Source organism: Chlorocebus sabaeus, chromosome 26 (assembly GCF_047675955.1).
Source record: "Chlorocebus sabaeus isolate Y175 chromosome 26, mChlSab1.0.hap1, whole genome shotgun sequence".
Classification (NCBI taxonomy): domain Eukaryota; kingdom Metazoa; phylum Chordata; class Mammalia; order Primates; family Cercopithecidae; genus Chlorocebus; species Chlorocebus sabaeus.
The window spans coordinates 19371814-19394425 of NC_132929.1; the positions used below are offsets into that span (position 1 = coordinate 19371814).

A 22612-nucleotide genomic window follows, 5' to 3' on the forward strand; every position below is an offset into this window, starting at 1 on the left:
CAGGGCCATGTCCAAATTGGTTGCAGAGTGGACTGGCTGTTTTCCTGTAACACATGCTCCCTGGTAGGGACCAGGATTGCTGTAAAGTTTGTTTTGTTTTGTTTTGAGACAGAGTCTCACTCTGTCACCCAGGCTGGAGTGCAGTGGTGCAATCTTGGCTCACTGCAACCTCCGCCTCCGGGGCTCAAGTGATTCTCCTGCCTCAGCCTCCCGAGTAGCTGGGATTACAGGCGTCCAATACCACGCCCAGCTTATTTTTGTCTTTTTAATAGAGGTGGGGTTTCCCCACGTTGGCCAGGCTGGTCTTGAACTCCTGACCTCAAGTGAGCCGCCCACTTTGGCCTCCCAAAGTGCTGGGATTACAGGCGTGGGCCACTGAGCCCGGCCACTGTGAAGTATTTAACATGCAGACACTGCCCAATCAGAATGTGGCTCACAGGCAGCCTTGCTGAATCTGGTACTGTGCTCCTTTCTTCCCTGTACTATCTCCAAAGCGAAGGCAAACGAGACAAAAAAAAAAAAAAAGTGCTGCTGGAGCCCTACGGTGAAATATAGGCCGTCCCATACATACATGCACAGAATGATTCGCTATCCTGGGTAAAAGAAGACTGGCGTGTGGAGGAGGTAGAGGTACACTGAGGAATGGGGGAGGCTAGACTAACAGCACATTTTTACAAAGATGTTCCAGTCAGTCATAAAACAGTGCAAGGCCTCCTCAGTCATTTCCCAACCTCTCTGGTTTTGATCTTAGAACTGTCCACCTCTTCTTTGGGGCAAACATTGCCCCTTCTGTTTTAAGAACTCCTGGGAGCGGGGAGGGGGGAAGTAATACAACAGTCTCCTGAGGGAGACTCGTCTCACTGTCACATCACTTGGAGATGGGAAGGTCTTTCCTAGGTTTTACTCAAATCCCCCTTGCTGCAGTCTGAGCTCATTGCACTCAAGTCCTGCACTCAGCAGAGATGGAGACTAGCCAGCCTACTGCTATCTTCAGAATAACAACTCACCAGGGACTCAAGGCCGGAAGGTCATTCTGTCCCCTCCAAAACTGCGCAGCCTTCCAGAGCACTCCCAGGGCCTGGGGCAAGGACAGGGAAGCCGAGGATGGAGACCTCGGGCAGGACCCAGGCAGGAAGTGACAAAAAACAAAAACGCCAAACAACGATAATACAGACACACAGACACAGATGGAGGCAACGATACAAACTCTAAGACAGAGAGGGACAAGATGGCTCCCCTCAGTTCGGGCGAGGCTGCGGAATTGCCAGACAATACTTATCAGGGACACATCTTAACTAGAAGCTTCTTCCGGCGCCGAGGCAACCGCCTCGCCCCTCCAATGGGTCCCCCAGAGACCCCACCCCCGCTCAAGTCTAAGTGGAAGCTCCCAGGGGTACTGGGGACGGCGTGGTGGGAGGGAGGAGGCGGCCACCACCCTCCGGCCTGGCGAGACCGCAGAGCAGGAGCTTCCATCTCCGGCCCTGGCCCGCCCCTGCGGCGCCTGTGCCCCGCCCCCTGACAGGCAGCAGCCAATGAACGGCAGCTGCCGCCAGCCTTTAAGAACAGCGCGCACTCTCCCTGCAGCGGACGCTGCCGGCCTAACACTCCTTCGGAGTTTCCATGGAGACCGAGGCCGGGCCTGCGCGGCCTCACGGCGTTGCCATGGAGACGACTCCGGGGCTGGGGCTCCGAAGTCCCGGAGCACCGCTGGCTCAGAACCCCGCGGAGCCGCTGTTCGAGGCCGGAGCCGCGGTGGCGACTGCACGCTGGGACCTGCAGAAGCACTCTTTGCTAATTGTGATCGGCGATATCGGTACAGAGAGTCAGCTGAGGGCCGTGCGGGCCCACCTTGAACAAGGTGAGCCACTGTTCTGGCTGTGCTTCAGGCATCTCCACCCTGTGCTTCTCCGCCTTCTGCATTCAACTCCCAATGCATACGTCTGCATCTTCATCCCTAGTTTGCACTTCCTAAGATCTGCCCCTTGTCACCTGCATCTTCCATGCCATGTGTCCGTATCCTCTCTCTCTCTACTAACATCTCGCTTGCCCATCCTTCCCGCACACTCCGTGGCGTTCCGCAGTCTCCCTGAGGCAGCGAAGCTCTGTGCAGCCCCTGGGGCCCCTCTGGTCACACCTTCCTCCGCAGTGTTTTGGACCAGGTGTCCTGAAAGTCCTCACCATCCCCTGGAGAATCCACGTCCCTATCTTGCTGTATCTTCTTTATGGTCCCTGAGCCAGCACAGGGAGCTTTCTGAACGCCCCGTACAAATCTCAAATCTCTGAATGCCAGCAGCCAACAACGAAGTGACCTTCGTGGCTACCAGCTCCTAAGTCCTCACTTCCCTCCCCAGTGCTGTGCCTGTGGCTGTGGTGCAGTGCTGCGGAGCCACCTGCGGGTGGAAGCAAGCTGTGGAGGGCTGGAGACGAGGAAGGGAGCATAGAAGGCGAACCTAGAATCCTACTTAGCTGTAAATGTGGGGAAGGTAGCCCTCAGTATCTGGGAATAGGCCCTTAGGTGTCACTTCCACCACAACTGGGGAACCTTACAAGAAAATTCCTACCTATAAACTCATTAATGACTGAGTTTAGTCTAAACTCTGTCCTTCTCCCTCTGGCTCAGGCAAAGCCTAGAAAAGGCGTAAACTGGGAGAAAGATACCACTACTAGCCATCTTTCTTTGAGACATCACTGAGGCTGGTCATGGCAACTGTCCATATACCCTCTGTCTCCTTACCTGTTCTATGAACTTGAAAGTGTTCCTGCAGTCTCACCACCCCACAACCCGCAACCTTATCCAGAACCCTCCTTGTTTTTCTCCCACAGGGATTCTCTCCTGGAACATTGACCTGTCATCCTTTGACTTGAACCAACAATTGAGACTCTTCATTACCCGGCATCTAGCTCACTTCTCCTCAGAGGTCAAAGGTTAGGACTAATGTTTTATTTCAGTCCTTTGGGTAAGAGCTGGTCACAGAAGAGCAGTGGTCCAGTCTCCCTGGGAGAAGTTGCCTTGCGGGATGTTTGGGTGGAGGAGAAGGGAGGAACTTTATAGAGGAGGAAAGTCATGGAATTCCATAGCTGTCCCCACATACCAAATATACTTTGCAGACATGGTTTGATAGTGGAAGGAGTCTGGAGGTCATAACTTCTCCCTGAGAAGAGGATTGTTTGTGGATAGCTGTTGACACGCACTAAAGAAACGAGGGATTCCTCTTAGTGATCAATCATCTGTCATGCAAAAATTCACTCTCTTCATTTGTGTTCCCCTTTCTGCATACCCCAGTCTCCCTGCTTCCCTTTACAGACACCTCAGAATCCCCCATTCATCTTCCTAGACCCTTGCTTAGCATTTTTCTTTAGGCTGTACAGGTTTCAGGGTTTCTGGTTCCTGCTTTAGCTTAGCCAACAGATTTCCAGGGCACAGCGGAATCCTGGTACTTACACGATGATGGGCACCATCAAATCCAGAGTGGAGGAGGGGGCTCCTGAACTTACTGCTACAAGATCAAGTTGTACTCTGAGATTTGGCCCAAATCAAAGCTCACGTAATGCAGTTTCCCATTCTGCTGGGTGGGAAGACTGGGTGGGTTAGAGATTTGAGAAAATAAGATTTTAGGAGCTACCATTCCATGACAGATATCTGTGAGGTGACTGCAGAAAGCTCTACATGCTATTATAAAAGAGCTAAGGCCGGGCGCCGTGGCTCATGCCTGTAATCCCAATGCTTTGGGAGGCCAAGGTGGGGGGGATCACCTGAGGTCGGGAGTTCGAGGCCAGCCTGACCAAGAGAGAAACCCCGTCTCTACTAAAAAATACAAAATTAGCTGGGCGTGGTGGTACATGCCTGTAATCCCAGCTACTCAGAAGGCTGAGGCAGGAGAATTGCTTGAATCTGGGAGGCAGAGGTTACAGTGAGCCAAGATCATGCCATTGCACTCCAGCCTAGGCAACAAGAGAAAAACTCCACATCAGAAAAAAAAAAAAAAAACCGGGGCTAGGTATCTTGTTATGTTATTGGAAAATGTTGACACACCAATCCATGCAGCTTAATGGAATATAAAATCCATCCAGGTCAACAGTCACTGCAACTGAATGATTGAATTCATATCTTATACAGATAATTCTCAATTACCCAGTATAGTAGTCACCTTTCCTTAATTACCTCTCCTCCTTTTCCACTGCTCCTAACTGCCAAATCTTTGATCATTTCCTGATCACTGATGCTTATAGATGCTGCTAGGAAGTTGGAGAAAATAAGGCTAATATGACTAAAGCTCCATTAGCCTAGGAATATATACAGCAATTTTATATTAGTATATGTGAGGCTGACATCTTCCTGATGTGACTGGCTTCCTGTAAAGAAGGCTATTCACTCTTTTGAGAATGCTTCTGTTTAGAATTACTCATGTCATGGCTTCCTCCATTATCGCTGATGATGCAAATCGGCAGTTTTACCACTTAGTACTCCTAGGAGCTTTAGTGCAAGGCCAGATACAGGGATGACAGAGGATGAAATTAATGACTGAACAGAAGTTTGGGGATTATCTGCTGATGTTAATAATTCACACTGAATTCTCTAACCTTGTCCTTTTGGCTACAGAGACTTGAGCGTAGGCTGCTTTCTGGAATAATGTAAGAAATGAAAAGAATTGAAACCAAAGTACTTAGCCATTCTTCAGATTAAGATACAGGGATACTTGGGAAGACACTTACAGGGAAATACATAGTTATTCTCAGGCACTTCTTAGAAATAAGCACTGATATATAAACACCTCCTAGGCCCTTTCCATCAGAGAGTTTGGCTGTGGTGTCCTCAAGGGGCTTAGGGCCATGTACTCTAGATCAGAGCTTACTTTGGCATACTGAATATTTTTAGGTTTGGACATTTTTATCATGGTCTGTCTATGTCACAGGAGAATAGTAGAGAATTTCCTGGAAAAACCCACACAGCTCAAGACAGCCACAGCCCCACCCCTGCTGGCTCCTCTTTCAGCTGTCCCCACAAACAACAGTCAGCCCAGAGCAGCTGCAGACACTGCCCCTCCCTTCAGCCTTCTGTTAGTAAGGATGCAAAGGGGACCAGGCAGCTGGGATGAGATCAAGGGGATATGCTAGTGCGTTATGGCTTGACTACCCCACGGGCTGGGCCACCATTCCTATCACCTATCCTCAAGCCCTGGGCCAAAATGCTGAGAAAGCAGACAAAAATGTACCCTACAGTGACAAGGAGAGTGCAATTATTCCTAGGCACTGCACCCTCCACAATGACATACCCACACACAGAAAAGAAGGGACCCTCTGATAAAGAGTCAGTGGCCCAGCTCCTTCTAGTGGTCAAGTCTGGTAAAAGTTTTCAAAGGTGATTTTTGCACCAGGTAGTCTCTCCAGTGGTGACTTTCTAACCCCTACAAAAAATCTGGATCTTCCGAGCATTCTAATACAAATTCAGAAACAATTAGGACAGTGGAAAACTGAGTTTCAATAACTCTCTGATTCTTTTACTACTGGATACCTATAGGAAATAGAAGGGGGTTCATAATTCATAACTAATATTCTAAGACTAAAAAACACAGGGCCAGGCATGGTGGCTTATGCCTGTATCCCAGCACTTTGGGAGGCCGAGGTGGGTGGATCACTTGAGGTTAGGAGTTTGAGACCAACCTGGACAACATGGTGAAACACTCTTTCTACTAAAAATACAAAAATTAGCCGAGGGTGGTGGCACACACCTGTAATCCCAGCTACTCGGGAGGCTGAGGCAGGAGAATTGCTTGAACCCAGGAGACACAGGTTGCAGTGAGCCGAGATCGTGACATTGCATTCCAGCCTGGGCAACGAGCTAGACTCCGTCTCAATAAATAAATAAATAAAAATACAGGCTGAGGGACCAATCTGGAGGCCTTGGTCTGACTCTCCATTTCCACTGATGGACTTAGGAAGTGATAGCTCTATTACTTCTACCAATACAAAAGTTATCCTGAATTAATACCGCAGCTCATTAACCCCTAGAACCGGGGTCTGCATTGCTCTCTGAAATGGGAAAGCAAGGACATGAATAGGATTTCAAGTCTCATACTGCTGGCATCTTTAGTTCTAGGTTTACCCGGGAGCTAAGAATTCTCCAGAGTTGATCTGGTCTGAGATCCTGATTTATGATTTCCTTGATCACCTAGATGACCTCTCAGAAATCTTCCACAAAAGGGAGAAAGACTTCCAGTGGCATTTGTACATTGCAGATTTGGAAGTCTAGGAATGAAGCAGCATTTTTTTTTTTTCCATCTTTTATACAATTCAAACCTCACAACATTATTGGAGGATGGTACTAATATTATACTCATTTCATAGTTTATGAAGCAGGCTCTGAGAGAGGTTAAGTCGCTTGTTTAGCAGCATGATTAGTAAAATGGTGGATCAGGCCTCAAATCCGGGCTTTCGTATCTTACTTTGTATCTCAGCTCAAGCCTCTCTTTCTTCTTTGGCATCTCACCATTTCATTGCAGCAGAGCCTAGGAATACAGCAGGTGGAGAATTGGTTGTGGTGGGTAGCTGTTCAGAGGGTGAAGGCTGAAGGAAAACTCCACTGTGAGTTGGCACCATGCCCAGGGTGTGGCCCTTGGGGGTGGCAGCTGAGAATATGGGTGGGCTGTCTATTGGTCTGGGAAATGTTATTTTGTTCGTAAACTAAATGTCTACTCAAGTTTCCGTCCTAACACACTCAAGAAAGCCCTAGAAAGCAGAGAGGAGATAGAAGGCTTGAGGTGGGAGGAAATAAGAACGATGAAGTTGCAGAAGAGGGATATTTCCCTTTTGTGATGCTCGGAACTCAGCCTGTTCCCTGTGTATCTCTGCAGATGGCCGCCCAAACGGGGTTGTTGCCATTGTTGCAGATTTGCATCCCCGGATCTGAGCAAGGATTGCTCCTCTTTTGTCCCCTCAACCCCCAAGAGTACTAGTGACTCAGCTCCTCCTCTCCTGTGGCTGCAATTAAGGGGGATGCTGAGAGCACAGACTATTTTGGCTTCTCTGACCTTCAAAAGTAGCTCTTGGCAGCCCGGGGCAAGGGTGCGGCTAGTGTTGGGGTGTGAGTGTGCGGCTGTGATTGTGAGGAAGGCCTTAGGAGCTGGCCAGGACTCGGGAGGGTGGATGGGAAGAGGGCAGGGAAGGACTATGTAAGAGCATGGCATCCTCAGGTTGGAAGGAAGTGCCATCGCTCTCCAGATCCTTCCTTTGAGTCCTAGAGCACTTTACTAAATCTGAATCGGAGGTAGAGACTAAGGGAAACAGGATAAACATTAGAAGGATCAAAATAATATAATACAGAGATGGCAAAGAGACAAGGAGAGAGCAGGAACCCAACTACCCTACAAAGTCATTATAGGGTTTTGTTTTGTTTTTAATCTAAAGAGTATTTCTGTTACATTTAATAATTGGCCTACAACCTTGCTTGGTCCGGAGGCCCTGGTGATCCATTTTGGTGCTTGTTAACTCCTTCACTCTAAGGCAGAAAGCTCCCTGTCCCTTCAGGGATTTGTCTCTTCATATCCAATGACTCAAGAATCCCAAGAATCAGTGCCTGTGTGGTTACTGTGTTATGCTGCATTCCCACAGAACTTCTTGTAGCTCTCAGGGTCCCTGTGCCCCACCCCAGCAGGCTAGCGACCATGTGTCCACTCCAGAATTTCAAACTACCCTCTAACCCTAAAATAAGACTTATTTCTGCCCTCCTTGGTTTCTGTAGGGCTGAGGTTCAGAAGAAGGCAGCACATCTCCCCATCCCCAACCTTTCTCTTAAGCAGTTCCCCACTCCTACCCCATGCTTTTGGGCCCATAGCCTTTGTCTCCTGCTCCTCCAGGGACTGAAGGTCACTCCCTGGGTCCATCTGAGGAAGAGAGGCAGCAGATGGTTTCTAAGAGAAGGGGGAGAGCCCACGCAGCTCATGCCTCCTGTAGCCTCGCTCTGTGCCCTAGCATGGGGCTTTGGTCTTTTGGCTGATGCTAAAAGAGTATTTCCTAACCAAGCAGGGTTTGGAGAGAAAGGTCCTGTGGGCCATAGGACATTGTAGAAGCTCTTTGAGCTGCTAAACAATCCCTCAGCCCCACAGAGCCAAGCAAAAGCACTGGAGCACGGATGTCGTGAAGGCAAAGAAACAGTTAAGTCTCCAGTGCCTCGTCACGGACCAGCCCCTCTTCCCCGCCCTGGCGCCGCCCTCCTCATCAAGCACCCCCCCCCCACTCCCACCCCAAGTGCTGCAGACTCTTCCCTGAAGCTGCCGGCTGAGGCCGGAGCTGCCACCTCCATGAGAGGCTTCCTCCTACACCCCAGGGTAAGAACCGAACCAAAGGGCTTGGTATCTGGGGATACACTGTGATGGGGAGGTGGGATGGGGGTCATGGAAAGGGTGCTGGTTGGTACCTAATCTGATGCGTCTGGAACTAGCCCAGTGGCAGAAGGCAGGCTGGAGAAATGGAGAGAGAAGATGAACATGACTGGCTGTGGGCCCAGCCTGGACCCAGAACCAGAGGCCACCAGGGGCTGTGACAGTCCACCTCTCCAGCTGGGCGGGGGTGGGAGACATCAGCCTGGGACAGCAGCAGAGGATGGTGCCACTGGCTCTGCCTGGCAGCCCAGGGTGCTGGAGGAATTTGGGGGCTATGTTTCTGGTCAGAGGCAGAAGAATCTGAGAGAAAGGGGGATGTTATGGGAATGTGCCTAATGGGAGGGCCCCTGGGTGTCAGCTGCCAGATTGCTCAGCTGCTCCTGTGCTGGGGGTGAGCAGGGCAGTGAGTTTTTGCCAAGTAAGGGAAGGTGGGGGACACTACGGAAAAGAAGGGAGGAAAGGGTCACTAAGACGTGGCTCGCGCCTCCGCACAGATCAACCGGTTTGCACTGGGCTCCCCCTACCCTATTCCCGGTGGCTAGCTTTAGACTGGGACTCTAAACCCCCGCTTTCTGGCCCTGCTGAGGCCACTCTGGAGATGAACTCTCTCCCCAGTGGCTGCCCTGCATTTCCCGTCGTGTCAACCTGACAGGTTCCCAGTCTCAGCCCTACCCCCACCCCATCTCTGCTTCTCTTCCCAAGATGGGGGCTCTTGAACAGAGGAGCCAGTTTCTTCTCTCTCTCTGCATCCCCCCAATCCCCACCCCCCATGCAGAAGCAGCCAAGAAAATGACTTGTCATGCTGGGGTGGGGGGTGGGGGCGGAGCTGGAGCCAGAGCTCAGCGCGCACACTCACACACTGCGGCAAACTGCAGCTGCCCAAACGGCCCCCCTCCCCTTCTGCCTCACTGCGGAGACACCTGCCCTCCTGCCTGCTCAGCCTCCGCACCGCTGCCCACCCCCCACTCCAGCACTGGCCTAGTACTGTGTGCCCCTGCCTCACAAGATGGTCCTCTCCAAAGAAAAATGAAAAAACGAGTCAGTTCCCTTCAGTGAGAGAGCCAGGGGAGCAGAAGAAACGGCTTTCTCCCAGGCCTGAAAAAGAGAGCCACAGGAAGGATATAAACCATTTAATTTCAAGTCAGTACCACTCCCAGGGATAGGGTGAGGAATAGGACCTTATGTCAGGACAGGAATTGGGATCATAGAAGTCTTGTGGTGATAAATGGGGACCGTAAGAAATGGTTGGGGGTGGGGAGTGGTAGATAGAAAACAAATCAGTGTGTGCTATAGATATTTGTCTTTCTGACCCTCCTACCTCAAATCTGTGACCTTATTTGTGTGGAGGGAGCTCTTGCCCCTCTAAATCTGAACTACTTAAGGCTGGCAGCTTCCCGAACCTTGATATCCCTCACTTGCCCCAAGCCCTGCCCTTGCCAACATCTGAGGTGGCTCTTGTCCTCTGAATTTATCTCAAATGTTCCCTCAATTATCAAGTGTATAGAAGGGAACCCTTGAATTCCCCTTTGGCCCAACCCACCCTGTATGGGGTTTGGTCTTCTGACACCATCCATCGTTCATTTCCCCACAGCTGCATCTGCAGCCCTGTGCTGCCAGATCTGCCTGATCCTGGCACCATGGCTTTTCCTCTTAACAAAGGCCCTGGCCCCAGGCTTCTCTTGTCCAAGCCCCAGAAAGAAGAGACAGCTGGGTCACAGAAGAGGGTCTAAGGGACAAATTATGAACCCTCCCACTAGTATCCTTCAGACAGCCCAATGCCATCTGTTGGATGCTCTGTTAGGTTAATGCCACCATGTACTGCAATTGCACAGGAGGTTGGGAGAGGAAGGGCAGGTGCAGGGGATGGCAGCATTTTTCTTCAGCATCTTCTGTCTGATTTGCCACTTCCTTTCTTTGCTGAATTGCTTGGTGTTTCATGTGAGGCTGGAGAAGGGAAATAGGGGATTTGGGGATGCCTTATCTACTCCATGGCCTGGGGAACACCCTAAATTGCTCCTTCCTTATTAATATGTTTCTTGTTCAAGAAACTTTCACTCCCCATGTCCATGGTAGAGGCCCCTAGGAAAGGGGCAAAGATGAGAGAAGAAACTGTTCACAAGGAATAGGTTGTGGGGTAGTGAATCTGGCCTCTCTGAAACTTGGGACATGAAGATGAGGTAGAAGAGGGTGCTGTGAAAACTTTTGAGTGGGAATAATATGATTGTATGCATGTGCATTAGTGCAGGCTTGGCCTCTGAGGAACCAGAGGACAGAACAGGAAGTTATAGCCCTATGTCCATTCTTTGAATCATAAAACCCCAAAAGTTTACATAGCACAGGCTTCTCTGGGTCTTCTGGAACAGGAATTCTGGACTTGGATGGCAAGAAGGGTAGGGAGTCTATAGATAACATACAGAAGCTCCTATTTCCTTATTTCTAGACACTCTGCTGGCAGGAAACCCCAGGGCAGAGGCAAGCCAGGAAGGAGAAAGGGAAGTGAGGATCATCATCCCAGGGGCCCTCTTCTCCAGCTGAGCCCCCCATCCCCAGGCAGCACCAGGAGCTTAGTGCTCGAGAAGGACAAAAGCTTCTTGTCAACAGGGCAGTCTGAGACCATAGTTCCAGGCAGAGGGGTGGGGGCACAGGCAGCAGAGGGTGTGGTAGATGAAGGGAAGGAGAGGACAGCCAATGTGGGAGAGGGGAGGTGGAAGCCCTCTAAGGGAAGGGCTGGAGGAGCCAGTTCCTAGACCTTACTCAGCAGTATCCAAGGTGACAGAGCCTAAGGATACCCAAGTTTCTCTTTCCTCTAAGCCCCATTTCCTGATAGCATATTCTTTCCTCTCCTGCACCACAATTTCTATACCTATTCTCAATATAAATTCCTACATCTCTCCCTCAGGCCAGAGGACCCTTTGCCACCAGAGTGAGATCCTAGAGACCATCATCCTGGTAAATCCCAGTGCAGACAGCATCAGCTCTGAGGTAAGACCAGGGCCTGTGCCTTGCCAAGCAGGCCTCATGCAAGTGCTATACCCACCCTTGCCAGTGCTACCACTATTAGGCCAAGAATTCCTCTCTCTGCCATCTACGCTGACTTATTGTCCCCAGCCCACTCTGGAGGTGTTGTGACGGACACCAGTTGGGAGCATGTTCTTGAGGTACTGAGGAGCCATTCATTGCCTTCCCCTGGATTTCCTAGATTTGTGACCACTCTCCTTCTTCCATTCCAGGTTCACCATCTTCTTAGCAGCTCATCAGCTCATAAACTACTAATCTTGAGTGGGCAAAGTTTGGAGCCCGGGGGAGACCTCGTCCTGCAGAGTGGCACCTACTCGTATGAAAACTTTGCCCAGGTCCTTCACAACCCCGAGGTAAGTTCCATGCCAGAGTGTCCAGGAGAAAGGGCAGCACTAGAGCTGTGGGAGGGATCTAAGGGAAAGTCTCATGTTGCTTGACCATGGGGGTTCCTGGCAGAAAGGTAAGAGTTCACCTTGGAGAGAGGTGAAGATTAGGGTACTGAATCTGAGTCAGACCAAAACAACTCTAGTGACCTGATCAGGTTTCTATCTCCTATTCTTCTAGATCTCCCAATTGCTCAGCAATAGAGACCCTGGGATCCAGGCCTTCCTCACCGTGTCGTGCTTAGGGGAAGGTGATTGGAGCCACCTGGGATTATCCAGTTCCCAAGAGACCCTGCACCTCCGGCTAAACCCTGAGCCCACGCTGCCCACCATGGATGGCGTGGCTGAGTTCTCCGAGTATGTCTCTGAGACTGTGGACGTGCCATCCCCATTTGACCTGCTAGAGCCCCCCACCTCAGGGGGCTTTCTCAAGCTCTCGAAGCCTTGTTGCTACATCTTCCCAGGTGGTCGTGGGGACTCTGCCCTCTTTGCTGTCAATGGTTTCAACATCCTGGTGGATGGTGGCTCTGATCGCAAGTCCTGCTTTTGGAAGCTGGTGCGGCATCTGGACCGCATTGACTCGGTGCTACTCACACACATTGGGGCAGACAACCTGCCAGGCATCAATGGACTACTGCAGCGCAAAGTGGCAGAGCTAGAGGAGGAGCAGTCCCAGGGCTCTAGCAGCTACAGCGACTGGGTGAAGAACCTTATCTCCCCTGAGCTTGGAGTTGTCTTTTTCAACGTGCCTGAAAAGCTGCGGCTTCCTGATGCCTCCCGGAAAGCCAAGCGCAGCATTGAGGAGGCCTGCCTCACTCTGCAGCACTTAAACCGCCTGGGCATCCAGGCTGAGCCTCTGTATCGTGTGGTCAGCAACACCATTGAGCCACTGACCCTCTTCCACAAAATGGGTGTGGGCCGGCTGGATATGTATGTCCTCAACCCTGTCAAGGACAGCAAGGAGATGCAGTTCCTCATGCAAAAGTGGGCAGGAAATAGTAAAGCCAAGACAGGCATCGTGCTGGCCAATGGGAAGGAGGCTGAGATCTCCGTACCCTACCTTACCTCTATCACTGCTCTGGTGGTCTGGCTACCAGCCAACCCCACTGAGAAGATTGTGCGTGTGCTTTTTCCAGGAAATGCTCCCCAAAACAAGATCTTGGAGGGCCTGGAAAAGCTTCGGCATCTGGACTTCCTGCGTTACCCTGTGGCCACACAGAAGGACCTGGCTTCTGGGGCTGTGCCTACCAACCTCAAGCCCAGCAAAATCAAACAGCGGGCTGATAGCAAGGAGAGCCTCAAAGCCACTACCAAGACAGCTGTGAGCAAGTTGGCCAAACGGGAGGAGGTGGTGGAAGAGGGAGCCAAGGAGGCCCGCTCAGAGCTGGCCAAGGAGTTAGCCAAAACAGAGAAGAAGGCAAAAGAGTCATCTGAGAAGCCCCCAGAGAAGCCTGCCAAGCCTGAGAGGGTGAGGACAGAGTCAAGTGAGGCACTGAAGGCAGAGAAGCGAAAGCTGATCAAAGACAAGGTAGGGAAAAAGCACCTTAAAGAAAAGATATCAAAGCTGGAAGAAAAAAAAGACAAGGAGAAAAAAGAGATCAAAAAAGAGAGGAAAGAGCTCAAGAAGGATGAAGGAAGGAAGGAGGAGAAGAAGGATGCCAAGAAGGAGGAGAAGAGGAAAGATACCAAACCTGAGGTCAAGAAGATTTCCAAGCCAGACCTAAAGCCCTTTACTCCTGAGGTACGTAAGACCCTCTATAAAGCCAAGGCCCCTGGAAGAGTCAAAGTAGACAGGAGCCGTGCTGTCCGTGGGGAGAAGGAGCTGTCTTCCGAGCCCCGGACATCCCCAGCCCAGAAGGGGGCTGTACCACTCCCAACCATCAGTGGGCACAGGGAGCTGGTCCTGTCCTCACCAGAGGACCTCACACAGGACTTTGAGGAGATGAAGCGTGAGGAGACGGCTTTGCTGGCTGAACAAAGGGACATGGGACTAGGAGATAAGCCATTCCCTCTATACACTGCAGAGGAGGGACCCCCAAGTACAGCTATCCAGGCAACACCACCCTGTGTTCCAGGGCTGGGACAAGAAGAACATGTGATGAAGGAGAAAGAGGTTGTCCCAGAGGTCCCTGAGGAACAAGGCAGCAAGGACAGAGGCCTAGACTCTGGGGCTGAAACAGAGGAAGAGAAAGATACCTGGGAGGAAGAGAAACAGAGGGAAGCAGAGAGGCTCCCAGACAGAACAGAAGCCAGAGAGGAAAGTGAACCTGAAGTAAAGGAGGATGTGATAGAAAAGGCTGAGTTAGAAGAAATGGAGGAGGTACACCCTTCAGATGAGGAGGAAGAGGACGCGACAAAAGCTGAGGGTTTTTACCAAAAACATATGCAGGAAGCCTTGAAGGTAACTCCAAGGAGCAGGGAGGCTTTTGGGGGTCGGGAATTGGGACTCCAAGGCAAGGCCCCTGAGAAGGAGACCTCATCATTCCTAAGCAGCCTGACCACACCTGCAGGAGCCACTGAGCATGTCTCTTACATCCAGGATGAGACAATCCCTGGCTACTCAGAGACTGAGCAGACCATCTCAGATGAGGAGATTCATGATGAGCCGGAGGAGCGCCCAGCTCCACCCAGATTTCACACAAGTACGTATGACCTCCCCGGGCCTGAAGGTGCTGGCCCATTCGAAGCCAGCCAACCTGCCGATAGTGCTGTTCCTGCTACCTCTGGCAAAGTCTATGGAGCGCCAGAGACTGAACTCACCTACCCCACTAACATAGTGGCTGCCCCTTTGGCTGAAGAGGAACATGTGTCCTCAGCCACTTCAATAACTGAGTGTGACAAACTTTCTTCCTTTGCCACATCAGTGGCTGAGGACCAATCTGTGGCCTCACTTACAGCTCCCCAGACAGAGGAGACAGGCAAGAGCTCCCTGCTGCTTGACACAGTCACAAGCATCCCTTCCTCCCGTACTGAAGCTACGCAGGGCTTGGACTATGTGCCATCAGCTGGTACCATCTCACCCACCTCCTCACTGGAAGAAGACAAGGGCTTCAAATCACCACCCTGTGAGGACTTCTCTGTGACTGGGGAGTCAGAGAAGAGAGGAGAGATCATAGGGAAAGGCTTGTCTGGAGAGAGAGCTGTGGAAGAGGAAGAGGAGGAGACAGCAAATGTAGGGATGTCTGAGAAACTTTGCAGTCAATATGGAACTCCAGTGTTTAGTGCCCCTGGGCATGCCCTACATCCAGGGGAACCAGCCCTTGGAGAAGCGGAGGAGCGGTGCCTTAGCCCAGATGACAGCACAGTGAAGATGGCTTCTCCTCCACCATCTGGCCCACCCAGTGCCACCCACACACCCTTTCATCAGTCCCCAGTGGAAGAAAAGTCTGAGCCCCAAGACTTTCAGGAAGCAGACTCCTGGGGAGACACTAAGCGCACACCAGGTGTGGGCAAGGAAGATGCTGTGGAGGAGACAGTCAAGCCAGGGCCTGAAGAGGGCACACTAGAGAAGGAAGAGAAGCTTCCTCCTCCCAGGAGCCCCCAGGCCCAGGAAGCACCTGTCAGCATTGATGAGAGACTTACAGGCTGTACCATTCAACTGCTGCCAGAGCAGGATAAAGCAATAGTCTTTGAGACTATGGAGGCAGGAGAGCCCACAGGCCCCATTCTGGGAGCAGAAGCCCTTCCCGGAAGTTTGAGGACATTACCCCAAGAACCTGTCAAACCTCAGAAAGATGAGGTGCTCAGATATCCTGACAGAAGCCTCTCTCCTGACGATGCAGAATCCCTCTCTGTCCTCAGCGTGGCCTCCCCAGACACTGCCAACCAAGAGCCCACCCCCAAGTCTCCCTGTGGCCTGACAGAGCAGTACCTACACACAGACCGTTGGCCAGAGGTATCTCCAGAAGACACCCAGTCACTTTCTCTGTCAGAAGAGAGTCCCAGCAAGGAGACCTCCCTGGATGTCTCTTCTAAGCAACTCTCTCCAGAAAGCCTTGGCACCCTCCAGTTTGGGGAACTAAACCTTGGGAAGGAAGAAACGGGGCATCTGATGCAGGCCGAGGATACCTCTCACCACGCAGCTCCCATGTCTGTTCCAGAGCCCCATGCAGCCACAGTGTCACCTCCCACAGACGGGACGACTCGATACTCTGCACAGACAAACATCACAGATGAGAGCCTTGACAGGAAATTACCTGCCAGCTCATTATCTCACTCTACACCTTCAGGACATGGGAAGTACTTACCTGGGGCGATCACAAGCCCTGGTGAACACATTCTGACACCTGAGAGCTCCTTCTCCAAGAGTCCTGAGTCTTTGCCAAGCCCTGCCTTGGAGAACATTGCCATAGAGTGGGAAGATAAAGTTCCAGGGTTGAAGGACAGAACCTCAGAACAGAAGAAGAAGGAACCTGAGCCAAAGGATGAAGTTTTACAGCAGAAAGACAAAACTCTGGAGCACAAGGAGGTAGTAGAGCCGAAGGACACAGCCATCTATCAGAAAGATGAGGCTCTGGATATAAAGAACGAGGCTGTGAAACAGCAGGATAAGGCTTTAGAACAAAAAGGCAGAGACTTAGAACAAAAGGACACAGCCCTGGAACAGAAGGACAAGGCCCTGGAACCAAAAGACAAAGACTTAGAAGAAAAAGACAAGGCCCTGGAACAGAAGGATAAGATCCCAGAAGAGAAAGACAAAGCCTTAGAACAAAAGGACACAGCCCTGGAACAGAAGGACAAGGCTCTGGAACCAAAAGATAAAGACTTAGAACAAAAGGACCGGGTGCTGGAAAAGGAGGATAAGATCCCAGAAGAGATAGACAAAGCCTTAGATCAAAAAGTCAGAAGTGTTGAACATAAGGCTCCAGAGGACACGGTCACTGAAATGAAGGGCAGAGACCTAGAACAGACAGACAAAGCCCCTGAACAGAAACACCAGGCCCAGGAACAAAAGGATAAAATCTCAGAAAAGAAGGATCAGGCCTTAGAACAAAAATACTGGGCTTTGGGACAGAAGGATGAAGCCCTGGAACAAAACATTAAGGCTCTGGAAGAGAAGGACCAAACTCAGGAACAGGAGAGCCTACTGCAGGAGGATAAAACCAGGAAACCAAAGATGCTAGAGGAAAAATCCCCAGAAAAGGTCAAGGCCATGGAAGAGAAGTTAGAAGCTCTTCTGGAGAAGACCAAAGCTCTGGGCCTGGAAGAGAGCCTAGTGCAGGAGGGCAAGGCCAGAAAGCAGGAAGAGAAGTACTGGAGGGGGCAGGATGTGGTCCAGGAGTGGCGAGAAACATCTCCTACCAGAGAAGAGCCGGTTGGAGAACAGAAAGAGCTTGCCCCGGCATGGGAGGATACATCTCCTGAGCAGGACAATAGGTATTGGAGAGGCAGAGATGATGTGGCCTTGGAACAGGACACATACTGGAGGGAGCTAAGCTGTGAGCGGAAAGTCTGGTTCCCTCACGAGCTGGATGGTCAGGGGGCCCGCCCACGCTACACTGAGGAACGGGAAAGTACTTTCCTAGATGAGGGCCCAGACGATGAGCAAGAAGTGCCCCCGCGGGAACACACAACCCGGAGCCCCTGGGCCTCAGACTTCAAGGATTTCCAGGAATCCTCCCCACAGAAGGGGCTGGAGGTGGAGCGCTGGCTTGCTGAATCACCAGTTGGGTTGCCACCAGAGGAAGAGGACAAACTGACCCGCTCTCCCTTTGAGATCATCTCCCCTCCGGCTTCCCCACCTGAGATGGTTGGACAAAGGGTTCCTTCAGCCCCAGGACAAGAGAGTCCTATCCCAGACCCTAAGCTCATGCCACCCATGAAAAATGAACCCACTACCCCCTCATGGCTGGCTGACATCCCACCCTGGGTGCCCAAGGACAGACCCCTCCCCCCTCCACCCCTTTCCCCAGCTCCAGGTCCCCCCACCCCTGCCCCAGAGCCCCACACTCCTGCACCCTTCTCTTGGGGCACAGCTGAGTATGACAGTGTGGTGGCTGCAGTGCAGGAGGGGGCAGCTGAGTTGGAAGGTGGGCCATACTCCCCGCTGGGGAAGGACTACCGCAAGGCTGAAGGGGAAAGGGAAGAAGAAGGTGGGGCTGAGGCTCCTGACAAAAGCTCACACAGCTCAAAGGTACCAGAGGCCAGCAAAAGCCATGCCACCATGGAGCCTGAGCAGACTGAGCCGGAGCAGAGAGAGCCCACACCCTATCCTGATGAGAGAAGCTTTCAGTATGCAGACATCTATGAGCAGATGATGCTTACTGGGCTTGGCCCTGCATGCCCCACTAGAGAGCCTCCACTTGGAGCAGCTGGGGATTGGCCCCCACGCCTCTCAACCAAGGAGGAGGCTGCCGGCCGAAACACATCTGCAGAGAAGGAGCTTTCATCTCCTGTCTCACCCAAGAGCCTCCAATCTGACACTCCAACCTTCAGCTATGCAGCCCTGGCAGGACCCACTGTACCCCCAAGGCCAGAGCCAGGGCCAAGTGTGGAGCCCAGCCTCACCCCACCTGCAGTTCCCCCCCGTGCTCCTATCCTGAGCAAAGGCCCAAGCCCCCCTCTTAATGGTAACATCCTGAGCTGCAGCCCAGATAGGAGGTCCCCATCCCCCAAGGAATCAGGCCGGAGTCATTGGGATGACAGCACTAGTGACTCAGAACTGGAGAAGGGGGCTCGGGAACAGTCAGAAAAAGAGGCCCAATCCCCAAGTCCTCCTCACCCCATTCCTATGGGGCCCCCCACATTATGGCCAGAAACTGAGGCACGAATTAGCCCTCCCTTGGACTCACACCTGGGACCTGCCCGACCCAGTCTGGACTTCCCTGCTTCAGCCTTTGGCTTCTCCTCATTGCAGCCAGCTCCCCCACAGCTACCCTCTCCAGCTGAACCCCGCTCAGCACCCTGTGGCTCCCTTGCCTTCTCTGGCGACCGAGCTCTGGCTCTGGCTCCAGGACCCCCCACCAGAACCCGGCATGATGAATACCTGGAAGTGACCAAGGCCCCCAGCCTGGATTCCTCACTGCCCCAGCTCCCATCACCCAGCTCTCCTGGGGCCCCTCTCCTCTCCAATCTGCCACGACCTGCCTCACCAGCCCTGTCTGATGGCTCCTCCTCTGAAGCTACCACACCTGTGATTTCGAGTGTGGCTGAGCGCTTCTCTCCAGGCCTTGAGGCTGCAGAACAGGAGTCTGGAGAACTGGACCCAGGAACGGAACCAGCTGCCCACAGCCTCTGGGACCTCACTCCTCTGAGCCCAGCACCCCCAGCTTCACTGGACTTGGCCCTAGCTCCGGCTCCAAGCCTGCCTGGAGACATGGGTAATGGCACCCTGCCGTGCCACCTGGAGTGCTCAGGGGCAGCCACGGAGAAGCCAAGCCCCTTCCAGGGTCCCTCTGAGGACTGTGCAGCCAATGGCCCAACTGAAAGCAGCCCTAACCCCCCAGGCCCTGCCCCAGCCAAGGCTGAAAACGAAGAGGCTGCGGCTTGTCCTGTCTGGGAACGTGGAGCCTGGCCTGAAGGAGCTGAGAGGAGCTCCCGGCCTGACACACTGCTCTCCCCTGAGCAGCCACTGTGTCCTGCAGGGGGCTCCAGGGGTCCATCCAGCAGTGCCTCTCCCGAGGTCGAAGCTGGGCCCCAGGGATGTGCCACTGAGCCCCGGCCCCATCGTGGGGAGCTCTCCCCATCCTTCCTGAACCCACCTCTGCCCCCATCCACAGATGATAGCGACCTCTCAACTGAGGAAGGTCAACTAGTAGGAAGAGGGGGGCGGCGTCGGGCAGGAGGGCCAGGGACCACGGGGGGCCCATGCCCTGTGACTGATGAGACACCCCCCACATCAGCCAGTGACTCAGGCTCCTCACAGTCAGATTCTGATGTCCCGCCAGAAACTGAGGAGTGCCCATCCATCACAGCTGAGGCAGCCCTCGACTCAGATGAAGACGGGGACTTCCTGCCTGTGGACAAAGCTGGGGGTGTCAGTGGTACTCACCACCCCAGGCCTGGCCATGACCCACCCCCTCTCCCACAGCCAGACCCCCGCCCATCCCCTCCCCGCCCTGATGTGTGCATGGCTGACCCTGAGGGGCTCAGCTCAGAGTCTGGGAGAGTAGAGAGGCTACGGGAGAAGGAGAAGGTTCAGGGGCGAGTAGGGCGCAGGGCCCCAGGCAAGGCCAAGCCAGCGTCCCCTGCACGGCGTCTGGATCTTCGGGGAAAACGTTCACCCACCCCTGGTAAAGGGCCTGCAGATCGAGCATCCCGGGCCCCAGCCCGACCACGCAGCACTACAAGCCAGGTCACCCCAGCAGAGGAAAAGGATGGACACAGCCCCATGTCCAAAGGCCTAGTCAATGGACTCAAGGCAGGACCGAGTACGTATATCATGAAACGTGGCAGAGAGTGTGGGTTAGGGCTGGGTGTGGCTGGTCAGACTCCAGGAGTGGGAAAGAGGGGAAGGTTGCCAAAAGGGTTCCACTTTTCCTCTACAATGAATCCTGGCTTGTCTCTACAGTGGCCTTGAGTTCCAAGGGCGGCTCTGGTGCCCCTGTATATGTGGATCTCGCCTACATCCCGAATCATTGCAGTGGCAAGACTGCTGACCTTGACTTCTTCCGTCGAGTGCGTGCATCCTACTATGTGGTCAGTGGGAATGACCCTGCCAATGGAGAGCCAAGCCGGGCTGTGCTGGATGCCCTGCTGGAGGGCAAGGCCCAGTGGGGGGAGAATCTTCAGGTGAGTAGCAAAGGACACCAAGGAAGTAGTCTGGTCAAAGCTCACTCAAAAGGCAATAGTGGAACACAGTCCCTATTTATTAAAGCATGGGCCTTTTCTAAGGGCAGCAGGGCTGCTTCTGAGACCATCGGGTGCCTCTTCCCCCTCACCTACCTTCCCTTCATGTTCTCACATCAGGCATGTCTTATCTCCCTCCTAGGTGACTCTGATCCCTACTCATGACACGGAGGTGACTCGTGAGTGGTACCAACAAACTCACGAGCAGCAGCAGCAACTGAACGTCCTGGTCCTGGCTAGCAGCAGCACCGTGGTCATGCAGGATGAGTCCTTCCCTGCCTGCAAGATTGAGTTCTGAAAGAGCCGCCCTCCCTTCCCCAAGGATCCACTCCCCCAGCTCCTTTAGAGAATGGCTACTGCTGAGTCCTCTGGGGTTGAGGGACATGGGAGCTAGGGGGAGGGGAGGGAGATGTCTTGTTGTGGGGACTTGGGCTGGGCTAAGTGGGAGGGGTTGTCCCTCCCCATCATCCATTTCTGAGAGGGGTCTCAAACCAAAGTTAACAGGGAGAGGATGGGGGAGGGGAAAAATTAGAATAAGATAGCATCTGATGCCTGAGAACCCTCTCCTAGCACTGTCAAATGCTGGTATTGAATGGGGACTGAGGATGGGTCTCAGAGAGCAACCTCCTCCCTCGTAGAGGGAGATTATATCCCCAACTCCAGGGACCTCTTTATCTCAATCTATTTATTTGGCATCCTGGGAAGGATTTCCAATAGTAATTTATGTGACCTGGGGGCAGGATACTGTCAGTGAGGTGCCCAGAGCTGCATCCTTTTCTCCATTTCCCATCCCCCATCTCCTCACCCACCAGGGTCTGAATTCTAGCAGGGGCCTGGGGGTATACCACTGCTACACTGTTCTATTGCTTCCCTCAGTATCTGAATGTCTCAATTTAAAACTTGAAGCTCTTTAGACCAACAGACTGGTGAGAGGAGAAAGGAGCTTATCCCCCAGCCCCTGCTTTATACCATTCACATCCCAGGGCTGTGTCCAGACAGCACAAAAGGGCAAGGAGAGCCCAAGCCCCAATGCCAGAATTCTTCCAAACTCCCTGACTCTCTGAAGTTTTTACTCACCCTGTTTCAATTATCCTGATCCCTTCTCATCCCCTGCTTGGCTTCTGTGCATGTGGTCATCTGCTGTGGCCTGGTGTGTAATGGGTTAAAAATAAGCCACTGCCTGACATCCCAACAGTTGACACCCCAGCAATGTGTGACTCCCCCAACATTCCACTGTGCCATCCTGCAGCTGAAATGGGAACACTGGCTGCCTCTCCAAACCTGCTCTTGGACAGAGGATCTGGGAGGTGGAGGCCAGGCCAGAGGACTTAGGGAAAATGAGAGGGAGGAAGGAAAAAGGGAGAAGCTGAGCCATAGCTTAACTCCTAGAGTGAAATGAAAACGGGCTGAAAATACCACCCCAGGAGAGGCCCTCACCCCAAGCAAGCCAGTGAGCAGCCCTGCCAGACTACTGCCAGACTGAGAAACCCAGAAGCTGGTAGTCATGTGGGCTTACCTTCTCTGCCAAACGACTGGGAAACCAAAATGAGCCCACCTTGTGTTCTTCCTAGCTCCACCCTCCCCGTGCTGCTGTGCTCTGCTCCTCCCCACACTTCCCTGCTATAGTTCCCAGCTGCTGTAACGGAGCCACCTCCAACTCTAACAATAAACCCAGTTCATTGCAGATGATGTAGTGCCGCTTAGGCTTTTTCTGACTCCATACATGCTTAGTTACTGGGCCCCGGTTTCCACCTCTCTGCTTCAACCAGTCTTGAATTTATCTTGGAAGACTCCAATGCTTTTGATTACTGGAAACACTTGTGCCTGAGTATGGAGAATAGGAGCCTAGGGTGGGTACATACGTCTGGTTTGGGGGAAGGGAAGAGGAGCAGGGGGCCTCCTGGGGAGGAGATATGCATTCCATGGGGTCAAGAATTAAGGACCAAACAACCAGGATCAGATACCCTGGACAGCCTCTTGGGCTAAAGAGGTAAGAAGATGAAGGACCCTAAGAGATCCAGAGCCTAATGAGGTTGGAAACGACTC

At 52.6% G+C, this 22612-nt stretch overlaps 2 protein-coding genes across 3 annotated transcripts in view; one reads left to right on the top strand and one right to left on the bottom strand.

Moving 5' to 3' along the window:
- Window positions 1-22612, bottom strand: part of PPIP5K1 (diphosphoinositol pentakisphosphate kinase 1) — a 94280-nt gene that overhangs the window by 13301 nt on the left and 58367 nt on the right. The gene's annotated exons all lie outside the window — the stretch shown is intronic.
- MAP1A (microtubule associated protein 1A) lies at window positions 1586-22255 on the top strand. 2 transcript variants are annotated; one of them, XM_008016846.3, is made up of 7 exons: window positions 1586-1858; window positions 2824-2925; window positions 11278-11360; window positions 11609-11749; window positions 11961-20148; window positions 20289-20509; window positions 20709-22255. In XM_008016846.3, exons 1-7 carry the CDS (start codon window positions 1621-1623, stop codon window positions 20862-20864), a joined length of 9129 nt encoding a protein of 3042 aa, XP_008015037.2. In that variant the 5' UTR covers window positions 1586-1620; the 3' UTR covers window positions 20865-22255. The 2 variants fall into 2 exon arrangements, with proteins under 2 accessions (XP_008015037.2, XP_008015038.2); XM_008016847.3 differs by lacking the exons at window positions 1586-1858; window positions 2824-2925 and adding an exon at window positions 8232-8324.

Excerpts from the sequence above, each read along its gene's own strand:
- MAP1A (XM_008016846.3), top strand. The coding sequence starts at position 1,621 with ATGGAGACCGAGGCCGGGCCTGCGCGGCCTCACGGCGTTGCCATGGAG. Across the intron at positions 11,750-11,960 it reads AGGTCCTTCACAACCCCGAG|ATCTCCCAATTGCTCAGCAA; the intron begins GTAAGTTCCATG and ends CTATTCTTCTAG. Across the intron at positions 20,149-20,288 it reads TGGACTCAAGGCAGGACCGA|TGGCCTTGAGTTCCAAGGGC; the intron begins GTACGTATATCA and ends TTGTCTCTACAG.